The sequence below is a fragment of the Beta vulgaris genome, chromosome 2 (genome assembly GCF_026745355.1).
Source record: "Beta vulgaris subsp. vulgaris cultivar EL10 chromosome 2, EL10.2, whole genome shotgun sequence".
NCBI classification, from domain to species: domain Eukaryota; kingdom Viridiplantae; phylum Streptophyta; class Magnoliopsida; order Caryophyllales; family Amaranthaceae; genus Beta; species Beta vulgaris.
In genome coordinates this window covers 49792765-49805551 of record NC_079203.1, presented here as the reverse complement: position 1 = coordinate 49805551, position 12787 = coordinate 49792765, and the positions used below count along the sequence as shown (strand labels likewise).

At 34.5% G+C, this 12787-nt stretch overlaps 1 protein-coding gene and 1 long non-coding RNA gene across 3 annotated transcripts; both read right to left on the bottom strand.

Annotated features, from left to right (window-relative positions):
* Positions 1-422: 422 nt before the first annotated feature.
* On the bottom strand, positions 423-1327 carry LOC104908093 (wound-induced protein 1). The gene has a single exon (XM_010697168.4). The coding sequence runs from the start codon at positions 988-990 to the stop codon at positions 640-642; it is 351 nt and encodes a 116-aa protein (XP_010695470.2). The 5' UTR covers positions 991-1327; the 3' UTR covers positions 423-639.
* Positions 1328-4869: 3542 nt separating this feature from the next.
* On the bottom strand, positions 4870-8062 carry LOC130590402 (uncharacterized). Of its 2 annotated transcripts, XR_008968281.1 has the most exons (3): positions 7746-8043; positions 7439-7609; positions 4870-5550 (listed from the first exon to the last, which is right to left on the bottom strand). It is a non-coding gene; the product is annotated as an uncharacterized LOC130590402 (long non-coding RNA). The 2 variants fall into 2 exon arrangements; XR_008968280.1 differs by lacking the exon at positions 4870-5550 and having other exon boundaries at positions 5795-7609; positions 7746-8062.
* Between the last annotated feature and the right edge of the window lie 4725 nt (positions 8063-12787).

Here is a 12787-nt window from a genome sequence, read left to right as displayed (position 1 = left end):
GAAGAAACCACTCGAGGGAAGAATCAAACTCTTAACGCAATCCTTAGCATGCTTTGCATGCATTACCAGCTAATGTGTTGGTAGTTCCTACAAAGCTAATAGCCTTGGTAGGGATTAGCCCTTGAGCTGACTTAATTTCCTAATAAAAAAAAAAACTCTTAACGCAAGGATAGTAGGAGGAATTTCAATAATCTTGATTTTTTTTTTCAAAGTGATATTATAAGCGTAATCATTATTGAAAAGACGTTTAGTACTTATTGTTAATCTTTACATCATCTGTCATCATTTATCTCCTTAAATTTTTTAATTGTATTTATATCCAAATCGTTTTTTTTTTTTACAAGTATTTAAAATTTACTCTCAAGACTCATCCGAGTGGTTACGGTGCTTCATAGATAAAAACAAAATAAACAAAATAAAAATCATTAAAACGACACAGTTTTATTGCATAACAGTAAACAAGTACACAAGGATAATAAAATGAGTAAGACATTTCCACAAACTACAACCAAACACACCTTAAACAAGGATAACACGGTAAATCCACCTCTTAAAACTTAATACACAATCTTCAACACAGCCAAACAAAACATTTTTTCTCGAATTCATTTAATTTATTATCTTTACCTTACTTTAAAATCAAAGCGCAAGGACCAAACCGGGAACCGATTTACCACCCCGATTAGCAACACTACTCTCCCAAAGAGGCTGACAATAATGATGACGAATCTGATTTTGTTCAGATGATGCAGTCGCAATATTACTACTATTATTATTTCCAAGACGGGTAACAGTAACAGAAGTATTCAAGTACTCCTTAACTTGAGTAATTATCCCATCAGTAACCGTCCAAGCGTGAACCCAGGAGATTGAACGGCTATGATCACAACCTTCAGCTATAACAAGAGAACCAAAAGCAACAGTAGATTGAGGCTTAAAAACGAAGGATGAATCTTGACCGTCTGATGTAATTCCAGTAAGAAGACGCATGAGAAACTGATGTGATGGCGGACCATGGAACCACCACTCAAGATCAGAAGCAAGAAGTTTCGAAACCTCGTGAGCGTCACGTGAGGCTAAGGCTTCATAAAGGGCGAGTACCACCTGTTTGTTGGTGGATTCTTCGCTCTTTGATTTTAGATCCTCCAGTGCTGTAATATTAGCCAGTTCTTGTTATATTTGGGTGGCACTTTTTTTTTAAAATTATGAGAATTAGAAAATGAGAGGATGGTTTTTTTTTTTATGGGAGGAGGAGGAGAGAGAAAATTGATTAGATAATTCACAATTGTGTTTGTTTGAGTGGAGATGATTTGGTGATTTGGGAGGTGGGAAATGTGGGGGGTTTTATAGAGGGGATGGAGGAGAGAGAAATGGGGCCTATTTGAGTTGGATGACGTGGTTTTAGAGTATTGGGTTAAGCAGAGATGGACACGTGGAGTTTTTTATTTTGATTTTCTTTCTTGAAGGAGTTTGTTAATATTTTAAAATAGCCATTAGTCTAACAAAATATTGTTTAAAAGAGTGCTACACACATGATAATTGTACTACATCTAGTAGTGTTTTCATGTGCTAATACACGCGATATAGTGGAGTATTAGAAAACTAGACTGTTATGATGGTTATATGGAAAAGTGGTGGTTAGGGATGACAATTGAAAGGGACGAGTATAAAAGATGGTCCCTCTATACTCGTATTTGTGTAATATTTTCGTTCTCATTTTCGTCTTATAATTCATGGGGGGGGATTCTAAATTTATCATCGTTGTAACGGGTATGTATTTAAAAACATTCCTACCCCACCATCCACATTGATACCGCACCAATATCGTATCAGCGTCATAATCACTTCATAGCAGCAATTATACCCCAATAATCCCAAATAATCTATCAGTACTATAGTTGCTATATAAAATTATAAATAATATAAGTATATAAATTAGATTTTAATAATAAACATTCTAATATATAACATGATTTTTAATAGATAGTAGGATATGAGATGAAAGAGAAGCGAGTTCCGCAAGGATGGTGCATCGGGGCGGGGCGGGAGAGATAGGACGGTGATGGGATGGATATAGCATAAAATTCATCTCTGCTCCACCACCCATTACGTGTACGATTTTCATCCCCATCTATGCCCCATTCCCGCCCAAACTAAACTCATCCCAGTCCTAGTTGGATTCATCTATATAGAGAGAGTGTTATCTAAAAATGGCAGTGGGAGGGACGGATATCTTGATAATTCAAAAACATACTAATTGATTATTGGGGATACTTTTGTAATATTAGGTGAAATTCCTAATTATTATGTATATATAAAGAGTATTATCTAGTTAGGTACCTTAAGAGGGTAACTCTTTAATAAATTAGGGGTTATACCTAATATTAACCTTATTATACTCTCTAATATATACATGGATACGTCTATTGAGGATTAAGGTTGATAAATTAGTAATTGTGACTTGTAAGTTATAATCCTTTTCATGTCTTTGATAGGAGTTCGATTCTCACCTCTATAGAGAAGGATCCCTAATTTCTCCACACTTCTTGCAAGGGTATTCTCCTTACCTAAAATAATAATATTGACACATTTATGAACATGTTAAACACATAAAAGTGTTTGTTAAGGTGGAAAACAAAAGATTAAACATAAATTATAGTATAATTGTTACACCAAACCTAATTATGTTGTAACTTGTAACAACCCAACACCACTGCTCCTTTTGTGTGACATGAAACAAATAACATTAGATTTCTGTCATTATTTGTATAATTTGTATCATTTTTATTGGATGATGTGTCATCATGTACGTGTGAGATTTTGTTATACAATAAATTACGATATGATATAATATGTTACACATAAGATGCACATTATATGAGAATTAGACACAAGGTTATTAGTTCCTTTGCTCTTAGTTATTGTACTTTAATATTTTTTCATATATCTCAGTACAAAAGCATGAGAAAAATATAATATAATTACAATATCTCAAAGTAGGTCAGTTAGGTCTTGTTCTTTTGGATCGACAGAAACAAAACTGAACTAAGTAAAACTAAGCTGAACTTAATAGAATAGAATTGAATTGAGAGAAACTGAATTGCAAGAGACCCTAAACTAAAATAAACTGACTGAAGTGAATTGAAAATAAATCCAAAAAAACATGTTCGTGTAGTTCATATATTATGCTACAAAAAGGAAAAAAAAATAATGCAGTTCGTGTAGTACCACTATAATAGGAAAATCTTCTATTTCTTCTCCAAATAACACGGTATTTGTTCTCACTTCTTCACACTATCTCTTAGCATAGGAAGACATAGATTATATTGGTATGAAACTATGAAAGTCATAAAGTGACACTATTTGCACCACCCGAGTCAAGCGTGTGAAACAATTTAACATTTCAATGTTCAATGTTTTCACTATTATAGAATCGAAATTTTCTGGTTAAGGGTCTGTTCTCCTCAACTTTTTTCCAATTCAGTTTAGTTTAGTTCAGTTCAGTTTAATTTAGTTTAGTTCAGTTGTAATCAATTCAGTTCAGTTCAGTTCAATTTAGTTGCAATCAATTCAGTTTAGTTCAATTCAGTTGCAATTAGTTTAGTTCAGTCCAGCTACAACTATCATTTCTATTAGTTATATTTTAATTCATTTTAATTCAGTTGCAATAACTTAAGTTAAATTCAGTTATTTTACTCGAAAAGAACATGCCCTAAGTTTGAAGTCGATGATTGAGACTTTTGTCCTTGCCTGTAAAATCAATTTTTTTCTTATACAGAATTGGCAATTTCGCATCCTCAAACATTATGATTATAGAATAAAAAGGCCTTTCAATAGTTCAAGAATGATTTTCATATGTTAATATCTTGGTGGTGGGCCGGTGGCTCCATTCATGCGGCAACTATTTCAAGTTTTAGCGAATTTGCTTCAACTAACTCCTTGTCTCTTTTACTTCCTAGGTTGTATTCATGTAATTAAGAATTAATTTGTAGCGAGCTAAGCATTTCAACCACAAAGATTGTCGATAACAAACATCACCCTTACTTTTTTTGGGGTTACTATCTCCACTTTTAGAGAAATATGATAAACTACTATAATGGCTATCTTAGATGGTTGACAACAAACGTTAAAATGGGCTATTCTTTGACATATAAAATGGCTTTACAAATGTTCAAGCGCCATGTTACTATCTCTCAAATATAGGATTCTCCAAGATTATTGATTATAGATACTAATGAAAGTATGAAACTATAATCAATTCATCAATTGGAAGCCATATGATATTTATAGTATAAGTAAATGTCTAACAATTATGTGTCGGATTTGATAAAATCATATGAAATTCCCTTTCAACGAAATTATGATTACTTTTTGAGATCTAATACTCTTGCATGCTTTTATCGTAACGGATTTTTATTAGTATACGAATTTTGAAGAAGAGTTGTACGACCTATAATTTAAGGTTGATTTTGATTTGATTCAACTAATAATAGAAGATGAAGAACACACATCTAATATGAAACCACGTCGATCGTGATCGACGAATCGACCTGTACTAGTATAAGAAAAAATATTAACTCCAAAATCTCATAAGGAGTGTTGTAAAATCCAATATATGAGTAGAAATAACATATGAGTTGCTTTCTATTGCATCATCTATATGGAAAGATTAATTTTCAACCACCAATTGTTGTGAGAAAGTGATAACATTATTAATTAAGGCAGAGGTTAATTAGTTAAGCCAACCTAACCAATATCAAAACAAAAATAACATATAAGTTGGAAAAATCTTCCACTACTCATTCTCCTCATCAAGAGGAATAACTAATTAATCATTACCTAGTCCCTTGTTACCTCGAAATGACTAGATGTGATGAGTAAATATTTTTAATCAAATCATTTTGTTTGGTCCAAATGAGTATGTCTATTTATGTTTAATTCAAATGAATTTATCAATATAATTCTACAATAATAATAATGAAAAATAAGAATAAGATCAACAACTAATTAAGAATATGGATAAAAGTCAGATTTGATTTAGAGGGTACACAAATGAAAAATTTGATCCTGAATTCACAAAAACTTTATCTTTTTTTTTTTTTGGGAAGAGAGGGGCAAAATTAGCGGTGGGCATGGACCAGGCCAGCACGCGGCCCGCCCCCACACGAGCCCAATCGAGGCTCGGCCCGGCCTGTTGTCCGCTACGTGTGTAGTGGGCCTGTCACTGTCAAAAAATTTTATTTTAGGCCTGCACCACCCATACGAGCCCGCCTAGATTGCCTATGGGTCGAACTCCCCTTTCCTTTGTTTTTTAGCCTAAAATTGTCAAAAATCCCAAAAACAACATAAAATACGGGTCAGATCCGTAGGATGCACGAACCCAACACTGAACTGTGGGCAAAAACTAGAAATTTCATCACTCATGGGCCCATGTCTAGCCTGATCCGTTACTCACGAGATCAGAACCACCACGGCCTGTCATTTCCTCAAGCTTGCGGGTTGAGCACGTGAACAGGCCCGACTTGTCCATGCTCAGGTCTAGGTAAAACCCTTGAAAAGGAAAGTAAAGGAAATTGTACATGAAAACTAAATACAAAAGGATACAAATATAAAACAAAGAAAGCAAACAAATTAATCAACCTAAGTCCAATCTATTCGAGGCCAAGACACTCCACTCAAGTTTCAACAATATATTTGTTCATTTCAATGTGGAATCTATTTTTTTTTTCTTTTTTCATTTAGATAAAATAGTTAGTTATTTTTTTTTTTTAATATTCCCATGTATTACCCTATGTCCTATGATATATCATAATAAACTATAATTTTTTTTGTTCAACAGTTATTTTCATCTAAAATTTTAAGTGGGTTAATTTTTTTTTTTTTTCAAAAGAATTCGAGTAAAATGAACAACACCCTGTAATACTATTTCAAAATCCCTCAACAAAAAGTCAAAAACTCTTTAATCATATAGTGGAATTCCCTCAGCTCACACAATTTAGATGTCAGACATTCATACTAATTAACTTAAAACAAAAGACCAACATATAAGAGTAATCGTGTTCCATATAAAAATATAAGTTGGATTAAGAATCCGTTTGATAGAGCGGAAAACATTTTTCTTTACTCTATCTTCAATTTTAACATTGTTTAGTTTGTAAAGGAGTATAAAATTATTTTTCCTTGAGTAAAATTGCTCTCCTAATGATGAAATTAAATATCATTTTCATTCCAAATAAAGGGAAAATTGTTTTCCTTTCTTTTCCTTATCTCTCTTGTACATTCCTCTGATCCTCTCACTACCTCCTTACTTTTCTTTTTATTTTCCTTTCATGTCATCATTTTTCTTACATGGAAGCAAACAACGTAAAATTAATTTTAGAATTGTATGTTACATTGTAAATTGTTTTCCATCAAAATCATTTTACATTGAAAATGTTTTACGCACAATCAAATGGAGTCTAAAGGCCCGTTACTGAAAATATGTTTTGTATTTTAATCAGCATGGATTATGGGAAATTACCCCTTGGCGTGCTCTGCTGCATATATATAATATGCTAAGCGCGTTAGATTTGTCCCAAATTTGCGCAAATAGCCAAATTACTCAAGGTATTAGTATATAATTAACATTATAATAATAACTCATGACATAATCCAGAATGTTCCAGGCCACAATATTGCACCTACTTCTAACTATAAAGTATGAACTCATATTCGTTAAAAAAGAAGAAAGTATAAACTCATATTCAATATTCATTGGGCATTGCTACTTGACTTTCCTAACGATATTAGTTGGAATGGTTAAAACTAATTAGAATTTAGAGGGGAGCAAAGTTATGGGATGGCGATAGGATGTGACATTAACATTATATGCTCTACTTCAATAATTTAGTCATTAAATTATCATACATTGATGCTGAATTAAAGTGGAATATTAGGGTAAAAATATAATGAGAACGTATTGTGTCGGACTCGTCCGACCATAATCTTGGTCGGACGACTTTCAGGTGGTTCCAATTTTTTTTTCAGGTAGTCTTCATTTTTTTTCCAGGTGGTTCCAATTTTTTTTCAGGTAGTCTTCATTTTGTTTTCAGTTAGTCTTCTTTGTTTTTCAGTGGGTTTTTGTGCTTCAGTTAGACTTACTTGGGTTTCAGTTGGTCTTTATTCTTTTTCAGGTAGTCTACATTTTTCTTCAGGTAGTCTTCATTTTGTTTCAGTTAGTCCATTATTTCTTTCAGTTGGTCCAACTGAAAGAAAAGAAAGTCCAACTGAAAGAAAAGAAAGTCTAACTGAAAGAAAAGAAAGTCCAACTGAAAGAAAAACAAAGTCTAACTGAAAGAAAAGAAAGGTCTAACTGAAAGAAAAGAAGGTCTAACTGAAAGAAAAGAAAGTCCAACTGAAAGAAAATAAAGACCAACTGAAAAGAAAACAAAAGACTAACCTCTGCTTTCTCTCACTTTCTCCTTCTTCTTCATTCCTCTTAGAACTGAAAAAATTCAAAGCCCTGATTTTCCTCTAGCATTTTATTTTCTTTTCCTTTTCCTCTCAAGATCTCTAGCTCTTCTTCTCGGTACTTGCTTAATGGTGCAGGTGTTTGATGAGGGAGATACGTCTGCCATGTTAAACATTCACAACACTAAGGAAGCTACTATAATCATTCATATTAAGACTGAAGCATATAAATGATGTAGCTTGGCTTTACAGCTCTTTTGATTAACAAAAAAAGATTGATAATCATAGGAAATAACCTTATTGGTGAAGAATATGCGATCTTTCTGATAAACATCAGCAGGATAAATCCAGGAATTGCAAAGAAAGTGGATATTTCCATGGCCGTCAAAGAAAGTGGAAATTGAATTGATTGTGGGAGTAAGGCAGTAGCAGGATGCCCGTAAAAAAAAAAGTAAGTAGCAGGATAAGAGGAGAGAACTAGGCTCAGCCCGTCTGACGAGAATATTGGGTCAGACGGTCTGACCCAATACTTTCACAAATATAATATGATGTTTGCCTTAGAACTCACTTATTAAAATTTAAAACTAAGATATACTACTATAATATAGGTTTTTTGGATGATGACTATTATTGTATTTACACAATATGAAAACAAAAATGAGATTGATTATATTTTCTATTCATCAATATAGCTCGACATTTTTTAAGGTGTTAGCTCATATATAAACTTGTCTTACATTAAAGAAAAAGAGAGATGATGACTAACATATAAACTTACTGATCTACTCCTTCTAAGCTGATTAATTATAGAACGGATTCTCATATAGACTTGTATATAGTCACTATCTCTTCTAATATGACTTCTATTGAACGTTACGGATTAATTTTAGTATGGAAAAACAATTAGAACAAACTCCAAAAGGACAGTCGAAAACTAAGGCGTTAATAGTATTAACTAATATGTGCTCCATGCATGCTCAAACTCAAGCGTCCCAAAATTAGAAAGTTAATAAGCAAATCTTTTATGGTCTCTGACAATAAGTGTGGCAACGTAATACGGAGTATTAGAATAAGGGTGCGTTCTGTTCAACTTAAAAAATTAAGTTTCAGGTCCAATAAGTTCAGATAAGTTCAGATAAGTTCAGATAAGTTGCAATAAGGTCTAATAAAGGCAATAACAATTCCCTTAACTTTTTTAGTTAAATTGAATCTCTTACTATGTTACATGATTCTACTCCTTTCGTTCCTAGTTGTTGTGAAAATCACAAAGAAAAATTTGATCATAAAAAGTCACTAATATATTAAACAAGAACATTATCATATTAGATATTGTCACATTTATTTTCATGTGTGATTCAAAATTTTAACTTTCTAAATAAATAATTTTTACGGTTTTTTCACCAAATACCCCCGAGTTTTCACGAAATTCACCGGGTACCCTCACACTTTTAAAAATACACGGGGTACCCCTCAGTTTTTAAATAATACATCCACGTGTCCTTAATCACTAACGGCGGTTAACGCCGTTAGTTATAACCCATATTACACCCTAATTGACCCTAACTAACCTAACTTAACCCTAACATCTAACTAAACCCTAACATCTAACCCATCCCAACCCTAAACTCTAATTTCAAACCCTAACCCTAACCTCACTATCACCCAACCACCACTCCTCCCCCACCCCACCCCTACAACCGCCACCCCTCCCCACCCACCCCAGCTGCCACCCACCCCCACCCCACCCAACACCACCGTAACCCTACAGCTGCCCACCCACCCCATCCCCGCAACCACCCATTCCCTCCCCACAACCACCGCAGCTTTCGCACCCCTTCTCCCCAGCCCTGTCGGTTTTCGCACCCCTTCTCCCCAGCACTGTCGGTTTTCACACCCCTTCCCCCCACCCCCGTCGTTTTTCGCACCCATTCCCCTCACCCCCGTCGTTTTTCGCACCCATTCCCCCTCACCCCCGTCGGTTTTCGCACCCCTTCCCTCCACCCCTGCCGGTTTTCGAACTCATTCTGCCCACCCCTGTCGATTTTTGCGCAATTTGATGAGGAGAGAGAGTTGCGCTTGGGTTGGGGGAGCTTCGACCGGAATAGGGGTTTCCAGCTGTGAGGATGGGGGTTTCTGGCTGTGATGGTGGGGGCTTCGAGGCTGCGTTGGCGAGGGGGTGGGGAGGGTAGGGGGGCTGCCATGGTGGGGAGTGGGGAAATCGACGGGGGTGGGGGAGGGGAGGGGCTGCTAAGGGTGGGGGAAGAGGGTTGCTGGGATGGTGGCAGGTTGGGGGAGGGTTGGTGGTTGGTGGTTAAGGTTAGGGTTAGAGTTAGGATTAGAGGTAAGAGTTAGGATTAGGGGTTAATTAGGATTTCAAAACAGAAAATTAGGCTTAATGACTAACGGCAGTTAACGCCGTTAGTCATTAAGGGTATTTGGATGTATTATGTTAAAACTGAGGGGTACCCCGTGTAGTTTCAAAAGTGCAGGGGTACCCGGTGAATTTCGTGAAAACTCGGGGGCATTTGGTGAAAAAATCGTAATTTTTACTTATAAATAACGTATATTCGACATAAGCATTGTTTAGAAAAACAAGTAGTTAGATGTGTAAAAGATTGACATGAATGCATTACATTCTACCTTCAAAAGCTAATACTACTTCAATTACCAAGACATATCTTATAATGCCAATGTACGACCCTTCAAGAAAATTCTACTTCATCAAACACAACTTTCACATTTAGCACAAGTTGACTTGATCCAACCTCCAAATTTATAAGAAAGTTCTTGTTTAACAGTTAAAGATGTATATTTATAGAGTCGGAAAATACTAATCACTCTGTAAAGTTATGGACAACCAAAGGAATAATGGGGTGTTTGGCAGTTACAGTTTTGGGTCAAAAAGAGAGTTTTGGACCACTTTTAGAGTTTTTGACTAGTAAAAAAACTTTATGAGGATGTTTGGTAATTTCAAGAGAGAGTTTTAGGGTGAAAACTCTCAAATTGAAAAGCTCAACTTTTGGAAGTTGTTCTTTAGAGGATTAGGTGAGAGAATGTATGAATGACTTTTTTTTGCTCATAATTATAATACTAATGTATCGGTTAATACGTGCATCGGTGCATAAATGTCATTTTATACAAAGTAACGGTAATCGGCTTGTAGCAATCAATTAAGTTTTACCAAACATATTTATGTGAAAAGTTAGTCAAATCTGCAATGAAATATGCTAAACAAAAAGGTAAAGCTCTAAACTCTAACATCTAAACTATAAACTCTATTTGCCAAACAGAGCCATAATATCTCTTAATTTTAGCTATTTTTTTTTTAAAACGGGATATCTAAAGATCTAATGAGGGAACTTTAAAACCCAACATTTTGTAACATTTTTTTAAATGACAGACACTTTGTTTGTAATTAATTTCAATAACTCAATTGATATAGGATCAACTACTCTAGTATTTCATATATATATGGCAAAATTGGCCTCAATACCATGGACTATAGCACAGGTGCACCAAACAACCCCAACTATAACTTATAGCCAGAACACCGCAAAGTATGCATCCTGGTGTAGTCCGTACCATAAATGAGGTCGGTGATCAGAATTCTCACCGACTATAAGTTGAGTACTAAATATTGGATAGCAATAGAAGCGTTTTCCTTGATTGTGGTTGAACTTCCAAGTAGTTTGGACTACTGCAGGCAATCAATGTCGACAATATATTCTATCATTACCTAATCTAGTATCTGAATTCTTCTTAAAACTTGAAGATGAAGCTGAGCTCATTGTTGCTATATGTATTTCACCCTTTCAAAATTTAGGTTTCCTTTGGGAAGTAAGAGGAAATTTGGGGAAGAAAGCCTTTTTGTTCAGTTGAGGAAGGAGAAAATGAACGCACATGTCTTTTTTTTGTTTAAATAAAAAAATAGGGTTAAAAAAGAAGAAAATAAGAAAGGGGAGAGATTGCGTTGAGAATTCTAGGTACTGAACTCATTTATGATACAGACTACACCTACGTTCGTACTTTATTTGGAGTGATCTGCTTGTAAGCCGTAATTAGAGTTGTTTGGTGCACCTGCTCTATAGTTCAGGATATTAAAGCCAATTTTGCCTATATACATCTATAGTTTTTCTTTCTATATAATGTAGATTGTAGCCGACTAGCAAATGAACTCCTAATGCGACATCAACCAGTTCATCAAACATTGCCCAAAAAAAAAACAGTTCATCTAAAAAAATAAAGCCAATGATAACTCTTATCGCCGTCGCTATTAAATTGTAACACAATAATCTCACGTCCTATTATTTTGTGAATTATTGTTGAATGCATAATGCTTGTCAATTGTCACATAATGTACTCATACTATATATTTTCCTCATTTGTTTTCACTTGTAAAGATGACATTAAATCAAAGAAACTGATGGCTTAAAGTTGCCGAAGCAAACATCCAACCTTTGGGTGGTGGGACATTTGCGATTTGTCTCTTTGATGATGCAGACAGCACATAACATCAAGAAAATCAATCAAGTTGAGACTGCTGAGGGAGAAAAATATAAAGATGAAAAGGAGGACCATAAAAGCTAAATATTGAGGCAGAAAATGGCAAAAAACAGGAGAAAAAAAATGTAAGAGAGAAAGAGGGAGAGAAACGGCACAGGGAATGACTAGGGAAGCAAATATGTAGTGCATGTCTTATGTAGGGAAGAAAATTAAATGGCAGATTTAGGCTGTTTTTGTCTCATTGACAAAAAAAAAAAAAAAATGTGAATCAGCATGAGTTTTTTTCCTTACAAAAATATTTCCTGATTTACATCAATGTTATAATCGTTCATTTTTCCATAGCTCTAATGTACAATTTTCTAAATATATCTTTAATTATGCACTCTGGATGGAATTAAGTGCATGCTGCTTACGACGACCCACGAAAAATGATTATTGATATATTTTCTTCCACACAAACTCAAAACTAGATGTCTGCACAAACCGGCCTGGACTAGAATATGGACTGGACAGGACCGGAGATTTCGCTCCGGTCCGCGGTCCTCCAAATATCATGATTCCGTCCACTGGTCCGGTCCGATCCAAACTCGGAAAATTCAGGTTCGGATTGGTTGGATCGGAATTTCTATTATTTTAGTTAAAAAAAGTTTATATGTTAATATAAAATTAAAAGGTAGAAAATTAAAAACTTAAAAACCTACCATTTATTCTTTTAGGATTATTAATATTAAAATTATTAATTTTTAATGTATATAATTTATAAATATATTTAAATAAAATAAAAAAAGATTTTTTTTGGAAAAAAAATTCCGATCCAGGACCCAACCAGACCGGA